Here is a 17,697-nt window from a genome sequence, read left to right on the forward strand (position 1 = left end):
GAGCCATGTCCACACCAAACTATAAAGATCTGTATTGCATTTTTTTTTTTTTTAATACCTAAGATGCACTCACAGAACTGCTGACAGGAAAAAAATGAAAATCCTCATAGTGCCCATTACTTAGCTGTGTACTTAAATGCATATGTATAAAATAATATAGAAAACATTCACTAAATGAATTTTAACTGCAACAATAAAATTTAAAGATCATGTAGCATCAAATCTACTGCCAGAAAAACAGCTGGAATGTTCACTTACAAAATAAAGATACCTAATACTGGCTTAACAGCACATTTTTTAAGGAATTTTAAAAAGCAAAAATGGGAAAAATACAGTGAAAGAGCACTGGTGTTTGTTTTTTTTATACAAAGTTTCATGTACAAGCTTTAAAAAGTACCTTAATAGGTACATATGAAATATACAGTTTATCTTACAGAACATTTTAAAAAATGTTTTTGGAGTCCATTTTAATGCCACCCCGAACCATGGTAATTGTTCTGAAATGTTGGTGGCACCTGTGCTCTGTGAATTGGAATCTGTCCAGGCACGGGAGATGCCTGCTGAGGTCCTTGAACCCCATGTGGCAGGGCCACAGAGCCAGGGTGAGGACAGAACCCTGAAGCAGTAGGTGTTGGAATACTGTTTGGTCCTTGGGGCTGGAGATGAGGACCTGCGACTGGTAATGGACAATGTGGCCCTGTTCCAGAAGGCTGGTGTTGGGGTCCCGGTCCCAGAGTGGTGTGATGTGTGGCTTGGGAGGGATACGGTGGTACGGCTGGATGAGCACTCGCAGGGAAGAGTGGAGGTCCTTGAGGAGGTGGATGGTGTAAGGCTTGAGCAGAGGTGGTATGGTGCCCGGAAGCCAAGACACTGGAAGGTGGCGGCGGCGGGGGTGGGGGGGGTGCCGAACTGACCACATGCTGGTGTTGTGCTGGTAGACCTTGGAGTCCCGTGGAAGGATGGGGTGGCGGGTGGTGATGAGGGGCAGGACCGGGAGGTGGAGGGGGTGGTGGCAAATGGTGTCCAGCAGTCTGAGAATGAATGTGGGACCCGGGGGTGACCGCGTGAACAGGCCCTACGACATGAGCGACAGTGTGTTGCTGATGGGAGCTGGGCTGCTGCACGAGGTGTGGCCCTGGGGCCGGGGGCGGGGGGGGCGGGGGGGGCACCCCAGCAGCAGCAGTTTGATGGTGAAGAGGAGCGTTCGGAGAAGGCAAGAAATGCCCCGGAGTGACGTGGTGGCCTGGAGCCGGCTGCTGGCTGCCGCCGCCCGGAAGTGCTGGATTTGGTCCTGACGCAAACACAGTCTGTTGGGAAAGACTACCTTTAAGCTGATTATAATTCTGAAAGTTGGCAGAGGGCTGCTGGTTCTGATAGTAAGACGAGGAAGAAGGGGGCGGTGGGGGCGGAGGGGGCGGTGCCGTGCTGCTCAGACTGGGGGCGGTGAACTGACTGTAGGTCGCCGAAGATTGTCCTGAGGGCGTCTGCGTGAACAGTGCTCCCGACGGGGCCGGCGGAGTACTGGCCGGAAGGGTCTGTGCTGCTGGGTAGAAATTTCTCTGAGGCTCTCGCTGAGGTGTTCCCACTTGAGGCGACTGTGCATGATGAGGCCTGTAGGGCGAGCCTAGCTGCTGGGAAGGGGGCTTTGGCGAGAGATACCCGTGCTGCACAGGCGGGTGGGGTGTCGAGGACTTGGGAGGATTTTCTACATGAGGGGACGGAGGACAGTGCAACTTGACCGGCGCCGAAGGCAGCTTCTGTGCAAGTTGCTCGACGGAGCTTCGAGCGAGCGGCTGAGGAGGGGGGTTCTTTGGAAGTGCTTGGGTGCTGTTTAACAGCTGCTTCTGGGGGAGCTCTGCTTTCAGGTGCACCCCGTTCTCCACCTCCGACGTGGCAGCTGCGGCCTCCCAGTGGGACTCGGATTTTGTGGCTATTTTCCCATGCGGCTGAACAGGAGGTACGGGTCCCGGGGACGCGGGCTGTGGAGAGAAAACGAATCCGTCCGTTACCAGGGGTACGAACGGCACTTCGGGGTTCACTTTAGAAAGGGGAAGCGGGTAAGGTGGACTGGGGAGGTCCATCGCAGAGGCGTGGAATCCTGCAAGGGCAGCTTTTTCACTAGTCTACCGAGTTCTGGTGCTAAGCTTCCACCAGATTCTGTGGATTAATTTTTCTGGAAGACAAGTTTAAGGAGAGAACGGTCCATTTGCCTTTTTCCCCTCAGTGATCCAACCTGCTTTTGAGGCTTATTCTGAAAGAATTCACTGAGCAAGTTTCAATTCCGTAACGGAACCTGCTGCACCAACCTATCACCCAGTCTGAGTAAATGAACGTGCTCACCCCAACTGTTCTGACATGAAACATCTCTTAACGTTGTTCAGACATGAACAATCCAAGTATAAGACACGTCAGTGTAAGTGATGTCAAATAAACGGAAAAAAGAGCACCAGTCTCGCACCCCTCGTCCTTAGTTTGTGCAGCTCCTGCCGCCACACGAGACCGGCCCCTCTTCCTGAATCAGGATGGCCAGAGCATTTCTTCTCAACACGTGTCATCTGACCTTTTGTTTTTAGAGAACAGACCGCGTGGTCCAGAACTGTATGAAAAGACTGCATTTCCTGGGGTGACAGAGGTGGACCTCCAGGAGAAAATGTAAAGGACGGAAGAGCAGTGAGCACGTTAGACCGTGTGATGCCAAAGTGTCCAAAAATAGCAAAGTGACGCTTGGGATGGCAGGAGAGATCTCCACGTGCATGTGAGCGCCGCCATTCCTGAACGGCCATGTTCCAAGGTCAATTTTATTACCTTGCTCATTTTTGAAGGGCTTTTACAAGTGTTTTGAGAGGTGTCTGGGGATGGACATTCACTTGTAGTCAAGGGCTCTGCATTTTCAGGGTCAGGATCTGTAAAGCAGAAGAAAGCTGGAGTGAATGGAACATTGCGCGACCAGCACTGCCTTGCACTAACATTATTCAGCCCAACTCTGTAGAAAGGTACTCTCCTTGCTGATTCAAAAAGGTTTTTAAAACAATAACCACGATAGGTCATCTGCTTACTGACCTTCCATAAGTTCACTGAAAGGAGGGACTGGGCCCTTGGGTTGCAACTGGGGAATGTGATTTGAATGAGATGAAGGTGAAGACGGAACATGACTCGGTGAACATGGGACACATGGTGACTCTCCCCCTAGAGATGAAGCAGACCCAAAGAGAACATTAGAACCGCAAAGAATGAGGGTGCACAGGGATTAGCTGGCTCCACTTCTGGGAAAAGGAACAAGCTCACTTACCACTGTCTTTATCTTTTCGGTGATCACTGAGAAGTAGTGCTCGCTGGTAACTCCTTTCTCTCACTTGCTCCACTGAGGTTGAAGCAGTCCTTGAACATAAAATCATACATTCAATTCAAGGAAGCTACTGCCAGCTAGATTAGTCTTTGTCCTTGATGGTCAACATGTCCTCTCAGACCAAGGCTTTTGCTCTGCTGGGAAAATACTCAGGTGTAAAGCTTTGAAAGTAGCCAGACTCCAGTCCTTTGTCTTAAGCAATTTCTTGGTGGGAGAGGGGTGGGGGGGCTGAAGTGCATCCACACCCAGAATGTCATGGCAGGCACCAGATACACCCTTCACAGGTGAGCCTGTGTCTGCACTGTAAGGCTAGTGGGATGCGCTCAGGGGGGGAAGGGGACCCAAGAGGGAAGTGAATGAGCCCTTCTGCCCTTTGCCAAGACCCATCCCATATCCAGCTTTTGCTGTTCCCACTGAAGAAATACTAAAACCTGGTTCTTCTTTTGTAACTGGTTAGGGATCTAAGGAAATCGCAGGCAGGATACAGACTACAATAAAAGTTCTCTGGAGAGGGATATTATGAAAAAATCGAAAAACAGTGGACCCTTAACATAGGCAAATACAGAGCGGATTTAAAGCCTATCAGCAAGGAGAAATCGCTCAAAATTAGGACCGCAAACATCTCTCTCCTTAGAACTGGGGTAATGATGACAAACAGGAAGAGAGTTCGCCACCCAAAGCTTGTGCTTTGCAGAACAGCATACTTCAGACCTTTCTAGATCTAGCTGCGGTCACAATCAGCTACAGAAAAGATCCTGCCTGGACGATAAAGAACAGAGACTACTTTAATTATAAGGTGTACTACTCGGAGTTCTAAAGTTAGCAATGAGCTCTTTTAGACAGGCTTACCACTGAACTTCCGGGTCGTTCTTCTCATTGGCAGAAGCTTCCTTAACAGGACAGTTATTGCTGGTTTCTTCCGAAGTCGCACTATAAACGGTAGCTGGTGTTGGTAACGGCAGGCTAGCGGTGCTTTCTAGCTGCTCCCCGCTTTCGCTCCTGTTGCCACACCCGTCACCACTGTTGCTTGAGTTGCCGCTTGCGTGAGGTGACACACTAACCAGTGGAAAGTGCTCGGCCTTCGAGCCACTCTTCCTGGCTTCCCGCTGTCTTTTACGGTACTCTAATAGAGAGACCTTGAGCGAGAAAGTGAAGGAAAAGCAAATCTTTTATTCTTGTTTTGTATGTCAGAGTCAATCTATTTTTTTTTCTAAAGAGAATTACTATATTTACATTAGGAAAATTATGTAAAATAATTTGATTTTGAACAAATAAGAATAATTAACAATTACCAATGCCTAGTATATGCCAGGCATTGTATTTAGATGATTTACATACATTATCTCATTTAATCCTCACAACAACCCTATGAAATAGGTATATTATCATCCCCATTTTACAGATGAGGAAATTGAGTAACTCACTCACTCAAGGTCACACAGCTGGTGAGTGTTGGAGCCGGGATTCGAACCTAGGTCTTACTTGAAAGCCCGTGCTCTCTCCACTATACTACATTGCTTCCCACAAAGTTGCCAACTGGACTCTGTTACAAAAATTAAAAGCACACATCACTAAAATTCTTTGACTTGCAAAGCAATAAGCCCATTAACAAATAAAATAAGTGTCGTAGTTCATTCCATTTCTCTGCTGAAGTAAGGCATTCTAATTGTCTCAGTATGTCTGCTGCCAACCAAAGAATGGTGGTAAGTCAGGAAACTTACAATTATTTACAGAACACTTTTCAAAATACTCATATCCACAGCCTAAATACTATAGATATTATGGATGAAGAAAGAAGCATTTCTCCAATACAAGGCTGCCTGTTCTACATAAAATAAGGATATTAAGAACACAAGTATTATTTAACTCTCTTTATTTGGCTAGGAAGTGGTTATCTTGAAGTTACTCTTTCAGTGAAATAAATCATCTTGAGGTTTCGATTTCTGAAACTGCTTGTAAGCATTTTCCACATCACTAGAATGTTCTACTTCTCTGCATTTTCTAATTGAGCATCTACAAAAGGTTTTAAAGTATACATAACACAAATTTAACTTGAATTCCTGGAGTATGAATGCCTTACATAACACATAACTGCTAATAACCCTCAGAAGTAGTATGAAAAAGACACTATTAAAAGGACTAAAATCGTTAAATTTGTAACCTTTTTCTTTTGTGGTGGATTCTGGGGTGTGCAACTTCCGTCGATCAAATTGTCATTAACAGTCCGTCCGAAACCAGAAACAAGCCCATCTTCTGAAGTACAAAACACAGGTGTTTCCATAAATATGCCTCTAGTATCATCCTGCATCAGGCATTTTGACTCACTTATTCGGAAGCCTCCTCCAACCTCCAACTGATGTGAGGGCGTCAGGTCCCTCAAGTTAGAGTTTACTGAGAAGTTAACTCCTGTTCTGTCAGGACTCTTTACCCAGGAAGAATACACTGTGCCCCGTCCAGAGTGAGCAGACTCCAGCTGGCTGTTAGGATCAGTCCTGTCATGTGTAGGTGGTTCCATGGTTTTGTGTAAGGCAGTCTGCTCGATTGCCTCGAGTCCCAGTTGAAGGTCGGACACAGACTCCTTTTCTCCAGGGCACTGCCTGTTGACTTCAGTCCTACTGCGAGGGCTGGTATAACCGATAGTCTTTATTTCTTGCAGACCAAGGTCAGTTAAATTAGAATTTCTAAAAGGCCCCAATGTTATCATGGTTGAAGATCGATCATATCCCTGTTTAACGAGTTAAAACAAAAAAAATTACACAAATAACCGCATCTTGAGACTGTTTACTATTTTAAGATCTCCAAATAATTTAACCAAAATAATGGTAATAGGAAAATGTCACCAATTTAAATACTCTTTCTGAGTAACTCCTTACCTCTTGATTATAAGTGCGTCTCTTAATTTCTGGAGAACTTTCTGGGGAAGAAATATTCTGTATAAAATAAATAAGGAGAACTGAAAATTAAGATCTATAAATCCATGATATTCACAGAAATCCAAACTATTACACAGACTTTGGTTTTAAACTTATATTTCCATTCCCCCTGTAAAATCTCTGCCTTAAGGTCAGTTTGATACACACACACACAGAGCCGTTCGGTCTGAAACCAAGTATCAGTAATATCCAAGTTATGCTCATTTTAATAAAAATGTAGAAGTTTAAATTCACATCAATGCACATTGCAAATTTACTCTCTTGGTTTCTTAAAAATGTTTTCTTCCTACTCAAACCACAGTAGTTTGGGGGCGGTGGGAGCTGTTAAGTACCATCCCCATAGGTTGTCTTTTCCCCATTTAAATTTCTCACCTCAAAGTGCATGGTATTTCCTGGTGTGCCAGGAGTTACTGGGGTAACTGGTGAATATATGGGCTTATAACCATTTCTGCAGGCTTCATCATCTGATTTTACCCGTGGAGGAGTGGCAAATGATGGGTCCATGGGAGTAATATCTGTGTGAGTCGGTGTAGCATACGGTGAAGGAGTAGGTGTGGAGGTTTCAGAGTAAGCAGAATCTAGCAACTGATAAAGTCTTCGTTTTTTTAGTGGTGTAGTTAGATCTGTTGGCGAAATAATAATTCAGACATTATACTGCTGGTATTTGCTACATTCTGTATTCTGGGCAAGGTCAAAACATCAACAATAGTAATTATGAATTTCACCCCCAAACTAAATTTCAGGGTTTTCAAAGATACTACTAACATGAAACAAGCTCTCCCCACCCCCACGAGTTAATTTTACTACTATAACATGAATTATCTTGCCAAAGTGCCTACAGGAGAGGTCTTTTCGATCTGAGAAGCAGCCCAAAAATTCAACCATAAGCCCCAGCATATAGGGTACTGCAAATTTTCATGTTTATCTTCAAACAAAAAATTAGAGGACTGAAAAAAATAACAAAATGCTTCTTTCATAAAGCATGTAACAACTAGAATGTGTCTGTTATACAAGCTGTATACATCCTACCACATTCTTCAAACTAAAACAACACTGAAAAGAAATTCTACCTGGAAGGGAACAGCTATCATTTAGTAGTAGTGGACTTTTACTTTCACCATTGACGGTAGGACTTCTGGATCTTTCTTGACAGGGTGAATTAAATCTATGTAAAATTGCTGAGTTTTCCTCTTCTAAGGCTTGTTTCAACCATCGCTGAAATATATAACAAATGAATAGGAATCAGTTTGTAGCTCTTCACACAGCCTATAAATGTAGAGCTGATTCTGAAAGCACTTCACCAACAGGGATGTAGTAAGGAAAGAGACTGGCACTTAGCTATTCCTAGATTTTTATATCCAAAGAATGGTTTACCTTCTTGCATGAGCCTGAAATGTTTTCAGTAGGTTCTTTTCTTCTCCTTTTTTCAGAAAGGAATGGTGAAGTAAATCGAATATAGTGCTTAGGAGTGGAGTACACATGTGGACTGTAGGCCAGGCCTGGTAAGGAATTGAGCTGGGTAGCTAACACCTCAGGATCTGTAGTTATGCGCAGAGGCCTTTCTGAAAGGCTGTCTGAAGGTTTTCCTGTCTTCTCATTCTTCTCACTTAACCATTCATTGACCAAGTGCTAGAGAAAAGAAAAAGTTGGATCACTCTATATATAATTGCACAGATTGTCCTACTGAACATTCTGATACCAAATTTGAAATTGATAGATTATCCAAAATGATACACTGGGTAATCATTACATTTCTTTGGTTAACTTCCCTTACTTCTAAAATTTTGTATACAACAGTACTCTTCCAGGAAGAAAACATATGGTACCTTTTGTAAAACAGCAAGGTCTAAGAGACTTCAGTACTATTTTATAAACACAAACATTAAATTTAGGTTTGTTATTACTTCTGTTATCATTGTGTAAGAAGAATCTGGTTTTTTGCAGTGTTTTTGTACCCTGGCTGCCTATCAGAATCTCCAATGATGAGATCAATGCATATACATTAAAAAAAAAGTGTCAGCATTAAAAACCCTGCTTTAAAATTTACATAGCCCTTTTTATATTAATTCTGTTTATTTATTTTTATCTACAGTGTATGTAATTTAGACTTTATTTGTTATGAATATACCTGGATCCTACTACTCACTTTTTTTTTGTAGGCTGGTTACAGTTATTTAATAAAGCAATTGTAATGGGCACAGAAATAAGGATTACATCTGTCAGCACAAGCACATTTTGTTTGCTGTGTGGGCATTCATATTTTTCTATCTGGTAATCAAATGATATTCTTGTTATTTTTACTCTAATTTGTTCTAAAAAAAAAAAAAAGTACTTGAAGTAATATATGCATTCTCACACACAGATACACACACAGTGAAAAAAATAATCTACCGACTGTCTTCCAGTGATAATCATTAAAACATTCTAGCATCTTTTTGTCTTCTCCCGCCACCGCCTCCCCGCCCCAGTGTATGTACAACTGCATATCCTGGACAAAGAGAAAGCTCATGGAGTCTGCAGCCAGGCTGCCTGGGTAGGAATCCTGGCTTTGCCACTCACACCGTGACTTCTCTACATCTCAGTCTTTATCTGTAAAAGAAAGGTCATAATAGAAACTAGCTATACAAACAGGATTATTTTGAGGATTGAAAGAGCTAAATATTTATAAAGCTCTTCAAGTAGCACAGTATCTGGCAGAGTAGGTACTATGTCTTCTTACACTGAATGAAGCCTTCACATTAGGGGAAATCATTCTTGATACTTTTATGCTTGAACAGTATGTTTAAAAGAATGGAATACCATCAACAAAACCTGTGGCACAGGAGGCTCTTTTAGAGAATCAGATGGGAGTGAAGTCTACATCTCTTGACCAGGAATTGAAATAAATTGATAACACCACCATAACTAAGCCATTTAAAACTAAAAGGCAGAATTATGTTGTATCTGTAGTTGAGAAAGTAGCTTCTCTTTTAAAACGTGAGTTTTTTTCACTATGTTACAAAGAAAAGTTGCAACTGTTTTTTGTCGTTTCAAAGTAGGCAAAAATAACTGCTCATTGTTTGACAGTTATCAAATTAACATACATTTAAACTGCTCCTCGTTAAGGCAAATGATGGCTGGCTTGTTCCAAATCCATGGGGCAGTGAGGAAGAGTATAGCCTTCCAGTTAGAACTGTGTTTAGATCTTAAGTCTCTAACTAACCCTCTGACTCGCCATTAAAATATACTCCCAGGTTCATCCCAGATGTTTACTGAATATAGTTTTGGTTTCACAGTACCTACAAACTGCTGAATCTGGTAAGAACAAGATAAAGTTTCAAAACATTTTGTGTACAAGAAGAATCCAGTTATGATCTAACCCCTCCCCCCCAAAGGAGCCCAAGGATTACCACTTTGCTATCTATGCTCCACTGTACTATATTCTACTGGGGGTTGGGGGTGCTTCGTAAGGATGCTCTGTTATTTCTGAGCTGTGAAATTCAGGCTGGTTTAGCTCAGTGAATAATTTCTTATAATTGCTTTATTAAGTCTTAACAGTTTTTCAAAGATGAATAAACTTGAAAACTACCCTTTATGGCAATCAGGAATTTCTTCACATTTAATTCTTACAATCTCCCTATATTGTGAAAACTGTAGGAAGTAAAAAAATAAAAGATAACATATGTAAAACCATTTGTTTCTGTGAAGTATAAATTTAGTACATAGGATAGGCAAAAAAAGGAATTTTGATAAATGATTAAAATCATTACATTGTGATTTGTAATTTCCAAAAGGAAGTCTTGATATACTGACCATTTTAACTCTGTTTGTAACAACAGTGCAAACATTTTTATTAACTGATTTTATTGTTTTGTGATTTTTGTTCTAGTCTAAAAACTATTAAGGGTAAAAACTATGCCTCTTGTTCTATTCTATTCCTTATGTTACAGACTAAATCTTAAAAACACAGATATATTTAACGTTATACATAACTCTCCTGAGAAGAGTTTCCCTGCTCCTGAGAGCCCTACCTTCTTAGTTTTAGGGTACTTCGCGGGACATTTAGTAAGTGCTGGGACTTCAGTTTCGGGAATTAGTTCTGCTAGTGCAGTTTCAGGTTCTGGTTCTATCGCAAGTACAGTATTTTCAATATCGTTCTGTTGTGAAGTGACTTCTATATCCGGAGAAGATGGCTGGATATCTGAGCACATGCTGACAGTCCTGTGTCTCCGACGCTGCTGTCCAATGTGAGTCCGACTCCGAGAAAAACTTTTTCTCTGTTTAGTTCTATTCACTTTGGCAGGGGTTGGCTTGCTAGCAGTTTCTTCTTTTGCTTGTTCCTAATTCAAAATACAACAGAGTGGAACTTTGCACACAACATTTACATAAGTAACAAGTTGAAATCTAAAAGCATTAATCAACTTCAGAAGCTAATTTCCTCAAGTTGATGAATTCTGATAAATTAATTTAACCTTTTTTTAGTCTAAAACAAAGCAAATAGAATCTCTTATCTCAGGTCTAAATTCTCAGAATTTGAAAAATGCTACTAACACGTTAAAAATTCTTTACAGATGCAACTAAATCGGTGAGACAATTTTCTCCGAAAGTGCTTAAGTACGAAAACAAAACTAAACCTGAATAACGATACCTGAATAACTTCAGCATCGCTGACAATCTGTGCATCTTTACATTCACTTTTAACTTCAGTTTTGGCTGTGCTGATCCTTTCCAAAGCTTGTTCTCTTCTTTTCTCTCGTTTTTCAAGTCTGGCAAAAGCTTGCAGAATTGCTTCCATTTTCCTTTCTTCTCTTGTCTAAAAAATTTAAATTGGCATAATAAATGTCACTGCACTGAAGTAAAATTCAAAAGTCCAACTGTTCTTGTAAATTTAAGAAATAAATTCTATGATGTTGTTAGCAAAACATTTCTACTGATGATAGCTTGGTGGGGCGGGGGGAAGGGAGACATATTCATTAGAGATCCTTCCGAGTCGGAAACATCTCAGGAAACCCTGTCACTGCAAATACATTTCATAAAAGGGATACTGGTTGGATGACTGTCAAAGATAAGTATAAAGCAAAACCAAAAAATGGGGGGGGGGCATAAAATCTACCTTGCTTTACTCCAATCTGAAAATCCTTCTGAATAAAAGGAAAGTTAGCCCTTTTAAAAATAAGATTCAAAGTTTCCACGTTAATGAATGTTGAAAAGATCACATTCACAGAAACTTAGGGAATGAATACATTATTAATACATGGCAGGGTATTACAGGGTGAAGTCCTGGGTTCAAATTATGACTGTACTAGTCACTATCTTTGTGGCTCTAGTCAACTTAACCACCCTAGTTACTAACCTTTCTGAGCCTCTTACAAAACGTGGATAGTAATAATTACACTTCACTGAACTGTTACTGAATTCAGTTGGGAAATATCTGTGCAGCTTGCCAACAGCACTTGGAAAATGGCATTCCCGAATTGTGAGTGATTATTTGTACTTGAGCTTTCTTGCCCTCTGTCAGAGTTCCTACAACGCATCCTTCTACCCTCTGTTTAAGGCAGACGTTTAAGGCAGGGACTGAAGAACAGCAATAGTTCCTTTGACCTTCAGTTCTCTTTAGAGAGAGAATATTAAAAGCAAGACCTAGAGCCTTGGCCTTGTGGGCCTGGCAAGTGCTTCAGCTTTCAACCAGAAACAGGAAGCACTTCCATGGACTGTCCAGTTCTCCACATGAAGAGAACCAGCTCCTGAGTCTCCGAGCCATTTGGCTTTCCTCCTTTTCTGTCAGTGATGGGGGAAGAAGGGCTGAGATCTCAAGCTCGGGCTGCATGGTTGTCTCCACACTGGAGCTTTAGTCCCAGTCATTATCAGCAGAGGTTTAAGCATTAAGACACCCACACACTGGGGAAACTACTGCTTACTGTATTTTTTCATTCATTTTTTTAAGAAGATTTACAGATAGAGCATGTGCATGAGAAGGGGAGGAGATGAGGGAGAAGAGAGCGAATTCACAAGAGGATTCCCCTGCTGAGCGTGGAGCCCAAAGTGGGGCTCAATCCCAGAACCCTGATATGATGACCTGAGCAGAAATCAAGTGCCAGCCGCTTAACTGACTGAGCCACGTGGGTATCCCCTTTTCTTCATTTTTTTTTACACTCAATATGGGGACAGAAACAGTCTGTCAGCAGACTCCTCTGACAATACTGCTGAGCTTCTAGTTAGTCACAACAAATTGCCGTCCTGCAAATTTGCCACTCTTACAAAACCCATCATCCTCACTTTGTACTACAGGTAAGGAAGCCGGTCCACAGAGGCAAGGCTGCTTGTTTGTGGGCACATACATACGTATGTACCTTACTTCTCCTGCTGTGGGATGGGTTAACTGGCACTAAAATCAACAGCATAGACAAAAGTGGTCTTTACACCGGAACTGGAAATTTACTCAAACCCCTTCATCTTATAGCTCTTTAAAAAAACCCTATCTCTGTATGAGGGCTTTTCTAAAATCCTAAATGTAGAAATCCAGAGTAATTAAAAAATTATTTTCCTAACTGCTTCACCTGTTGAACAGGGGAGGGGGGTGAAGAGGGAGAAAGGGTTAACTACTGTGGTTATTTTCTCTCTTGAAAAATTTTAAAATATATCTGACAAAAAGTACATTTTTCCAGAAGAAATAAACTTAGCAAGAATCAGTTTATGTATAAAATATTACTAGCATTTAAGATAAGTATGAATTTATGAAAAAAAATCTGACATAGTTAATATTCACTTGTTTTACATGTTTAGAGTGAGGGTCAAAGATAAAATTATTTGAAATAAAGACCAAATTCATTCAATGAAAAACTGAACTCCCACGGTTCCTTGGGTGGCACCATCGGTTAAGCATCTGACTCTTGATTTTGGCCCATGTCATGATCTGGGTGTCATGAGATCCAGCCCTCCTTTAGGTTCTGCGCCGAGCACGGAGCCTGCTTAAGGTTCCCTCCCTCCCTCCCTCCCTCCTTTCCCGCCGTCCCCACCCCGCAGCTTGCACACACGTGCATGCTGTTTCTCTCATGAAATAATAAAAATACTGAACTCCGTGTAAACAATACAATTAGCTGACAGTCAAAATATTTTAGAAATGACTCAATCTTTTAGAACTAGTCAGGATCTTTAAAAAAATCTAGTCCTGTGCTGCTGAAGAAACCAAAGCCCATGTGCATTATATGACTTGCTCACAAGCAGAGCTATGATGATTATTCAAGTTTTCTGGCTCCTAATTTACTCTTTCCAGTTAACCACCACCAATACTACATAAAGCAAAATAAAGCGTAACTCTTCCCATGTCTACTACAACTGTCAGCTGAAAGCACTGAAGACATCATATTCCTTTTAATACAATCTCATCTTTAAAAAACACAAGTGTTGGAAATGTAAGCACACCTTTGATTTTCTACATGAAAAAAATCATAGGCACACCAGTCTACTTTCATTTTAAATTCCAAGTTTCATATGTCATTCAGCATTTGTTTCCACCATTGCACTGAGTACATAATCAGATACACAGTATCTATTTAGTGATTGAAAACTTGTCTATTTTACAGACCTAATGGAAAAATAACCAGGTTTACATATAGCCTGGGGTAGCTACAGTTTGTGCAGGGGATTAGAGATCTCAGGAATCCTAATTAACCCCAGCAGACCCCAACATCTGTGCTTGATACTGTTCAAATATGGCTTAGTGCTAAGACCTGCATGTTCTGTAACCATGACTTTATTCCAAGCCCGTGACCCAACCTCAGAATCAGCTTTCTGTGAGCTGAGCAATCACAGACCTGATACAGAGTTAGAATTAGGTTTGCCTTTCAGGAATACTACATTAGCATTTGACATACTGTTAATGCTGGAGTATTGGATGCTAACCTACGAAGGCTCCCTGATGATATCAACATTGCTTTTATTCAATGTACCTTAGTTTATGGTCTTACAGAGCAAATCTAGAGTACTGTAATTCCTGCAAGCAGAAGAAAGTCTGCTTAACATCCCTTTCCAGGATTTTATCACTTGAGTCGGTATTTTGAGTATTTTTATTCCAATTTCATGCTTCCATATACAAACACAATGGAGGACAAATCTGTCTTGAAACCATATTACTTGATATACTTGGAAGAGATTATGAAGATCTTGTCTAAGCCTCCTTTCAATAAACGGTGAGGTCCATATAGTTCAAGGGCACGTAATAAAGAACACATATTAAAGTATATTAAAGTTTTATACAATATGGCAACTGAAAAAAGAAACTCCACTGAGTAAACTTATAATTCATCCTAATAATTAGAGATAACTGGCACTTTTTTACTGAGTAAAAACAAGCTGACCCACAGCATGGGCACAGAGGGCAACGCACCTCATAGGAGAGAGAGAGAACTGAGAAGGAAACAAAATGAAGACCTCTAAGGACACACAGTTTTGTTTTGTTTTGTTTTTTTGTTTTTTTAACCTTGCTAATGGGCAGAAAGTGATTCTCAAATGAAAAAACTTGCCTTTTAGGAAAGGGAACCAGCAGGGTCAGCCTGCCAAATTACCCTACCCACAGCCTTGAAATAAAAAGAGATTCCTCACTCAAATAACTTGGCTTATCCTCTTGAAAAAGAGTTAGAGAGTAATTTATTAATCTTCTAAAAAATGGTTAAGATTACTGATTACCAACAGAATAATTCCAAAATAATATCCCCATTTCTTCTCTACCACATGATGACTCAGTTTATCCTCACAGAACTGCTTCCTCTTTGAGATCTGTTTCTTATTTCCATGCATGCCATCCTCCAGGAAATTTTCTCCAGAACCTGGCTGCCTTTTTCACCTAGTACCTTCAGTGGTCCTTAGCAAACAGCAAACACTCACAATTTTGTTAAATGAGTAAGGAGTGTGTATATACTACATAGAGCATATGTCACTGTTGCGTGAAAGCACGGAATTAAGTATTTTAGCAAGACTTTGGGAATCCTGAGTTTATTACAAGGCAGGTGAAGCTGAAGATCCTCAGTTTGTTTAAACAGAATACCGATAAAAATACATGGGTTCCCTTTTTGCTATTCAGTAGCCTAATGTCAGTAATCACTCAGAACACAATTCCTAAACTCTCTAAAGAGAAAATGAGGACCTAAGAAAATTAAAACTAGTAACCGACATAAACTTAATCATGTCATAAGGAGAGAAAGTTGATCAGATGGGTGATACATTTCACATATCATCAGATGACTTTCTGGCCAAGGTTAATCCTGATGATATCTTACTATCAAAATTTCTTCCTCATCTTCTAAAGTGATCTTCTAAGTCAAGTTACTTCCTAGAAACATTAGGAACAACAGGATTCTTTCTAGTCTTTTCCCTTAGGATGCCTGTACCATCGAATAAAAATCTGTAGGATATCAAAGGTTATCACCACAAAAAACTTGCAAGGGTGTCTAAGTTTATGAAATGGTTTCACAAACAGAGTTTCTCAAGTTTTTAAACACACTGTGTGTATACTGGGAAACTCGAAGTTGGGAAACTGAAGCACTGTTAACTGGCTGCAGAGCTCTTCTGCCCTCCCCACCGAAAATATTGAGTTCTATGGAATAATTTCTGGTGTGAAGGATGAGGCATAAGAAAATGATGGAGATTTCTGCATACTGACAAGGCTTCCAGGACACTTTCTGACCTATAAGGAAGCTTCGGTAAATTCACACTTATGGGCTTACCCATATCTCTACTTGAATGGCTGCCACAAATATTTAGTAGGTTCATTTACTGACCATGGACTTTTTAATAAAGCCAGGCAGTTTTTTCTTCCCCCTAGGAGCTGGGGCTATACCATTTAACAAAATTACAATTTTTTAAAAAAGATTTTATCCATTTATTTGACAGAGAGAGATCACAAGTAGGCAGAGAGGCAGGCAGGCGGGGGGAAGCAGGCTCCCACCAAGCAGAGAGCCCAATGAGGGGCTCGATCCCAGGACCCTGAGATCATGACCTGAGCTGAAGGCAGAGGCTTAATCCACTGAGCGATCCAGGCACCCCTAAAAATTCTTTTTTTAAAGATTTTATTTTTCATTTATTTGAGAGCAGGTGAGCAAGAAAGCAAGCACAAATGGGAGGGGCAGAGGAAGCGGGAGAAGCAGACTCCCTGCTGAGCAGGGAGCCTGACTCAGAACTCGATTCCAGGACCCTGAGATCATGACCAGAGCCAATAGCAGACACTTAACAGACTGAGCCACCCATGCACCCATTCCTTAAATCTCTATCCTCCAAACTGTGATGGCCTCCTGAACCACCTTCCCTGGATTCCAGTGTAAGCAATCTGACTAAAATATACCATCAAATATTACCAAGACTATATATCCCCAAGGTACAGTCTTTCCACAATGCCACGAGAAATTATTTTGAAAACATCAATCAGAAGATACTTGAGGGGGCGCCTGGGTGGCTCAGTGGGTTAGGCCGCTGCCTTCGGCTCAGGTCATGATCTCAGGGTCCTGGGATCGAGTCCCGCATCGGGCTCTCTGCTCGGCAGGGAGCCTGCTTCCCTCTCTCTCTCTCTGCCTGCCTCTCCATCTACTTGTGATTTCTCTCTGTCAAATAAATACATAAAATCTTTAAAAAAAAAAAAGAAGATACTTGAGGAAGTTCTTCTCATGCCATTATAAATCTGGAGTGGCAAGCCACCTTTTTTATTTAAATCTTTCAAAAGCTTTATGTTTAAACTGATCACTTGTTAGTTCAACAAAATGTAATGCGCTTCCCAGTATCTAACCCCCTGCTGCACGCTCTTTACCCCTCACCATACCAACTACAGTGTACCTGGGGGTGTCCACTCAGTAGTGCCCTGGTTTTGGAATCAGGTTGATTCCCTACCCTATTTCAACTTCTGCAGCTTAACTGGGCTGACTGTTAAGATTCTCCAAAGTCAATTTCCAACCCACTGCCGCAGAAGTAAGAAATCTTACCGGCTAAAAGGAAATGTCAATAACCATCTATTCAGTTCTTATACCATTTAGGCACAAATTTGCTTTTGTAGGTAGGTGACAACTTTTTAAGGGGGGAAAAAGCTTTGTATCTAGTCATACAATAATTAGAATAGTCTTCCATGGAATTTTTATCATTCAACATTTCATGTGATCTGCTACCAAAGCTTACCTCCCTGCTCCCCCCAAAAACACCCTCCATAATCCCAGCCAAGTATGATTTATCACTTTTATAACCCCTTCCAGGCTATTTTCTCTATGGGCTATTTCTCCACTCAGTGCCATACAGTTTAGCTACACGCTAATCTGTACTTGTTCCAACCCTACAGTGAAGGTCCATCATAAACACTACTTCATGAATGGTCTCTAAGCAGCCCTCAACCCCACCACAGCTCAAGGTTATCAGATTTATATTTCCATTACCACATCTGTTGTACTATAATTGTTTCTGTAA

General features: G+C 41.2%; 1 protein-coding gene across 3 annotated transcripts in view; it reads right to left on the bottom strand.

Annotated features, from left to right (window-relative positions):
- Positions 1-372: 372 nt before the first annotated feature.
- Positions 373-17,697, bottom strand: part of KMT2E (lysine methyltransferase 2E (inactive)) — a 98,235-nt gene continuing 80,910 nt past the window's right edge. For 2 of the 3 annotated variants that reach the window (XM_044245842.1, XM_044245841.1), the window contains 12 exons: positions 10,907-11,071; positions 10,290-10,598; positions 7,654-7,908; positions 7,350-7,494; positions 6,652-6,902; positions 6,220-6,276; positions 5,508-6,071; positions 4,196-4,482; positions 3,290-3,378; positions 3,061-3,186; positions 2,806-2,903; positions 373-1,979 (listed from right to left, as the gene is read on the bottom strand). In XM_044245842.1, coding sequence (XP_044101777.1) covers positions 468-1,979; positions 2,806-2,903; positions 3,061-3,186; positions 3,290-3,378; positions 4,196-4,482; positions 5,508-6,071; positions 6,220-6,276; positions 6,652-6,902; positions 7,350-7,494; positions 7,654-7,908; positions 10,290-10,598; positions 10,907-11,071 — 3,858 coding nt within the window. In that variant the 3' untranslated portion in view covers positions 373-467. The remainder of the gene's footprint in view (positions 1,980-2,805; positions 2,904-3,060; positions 3,187-3,289; positions 3,379-4,195; positions 4,483-5,507; positions 6,072-6,219; positions 6,277-6,651; positions 6,903-7,349; positions 7,495-7,653; positions 7,909-10,289; positions 10,599-10,906; positions 11,072-17,697) is intronic. The other variant, XM_044245843.1, reaches the window with a different exon arrangement.

This window comes from Neovison vison, chromosome 4, assembly GCF_020171115.1.
Source record: "Neovison vison isolate M4711 chromosome 4, ASM_NN_V1, whole genome shotgun sequence".
Lineage (NCBI taxonomy): Eukaryota > Metazoa > Chordata > Mammalia > Carnivora > Mustelidae > Neogale > Neogale vison.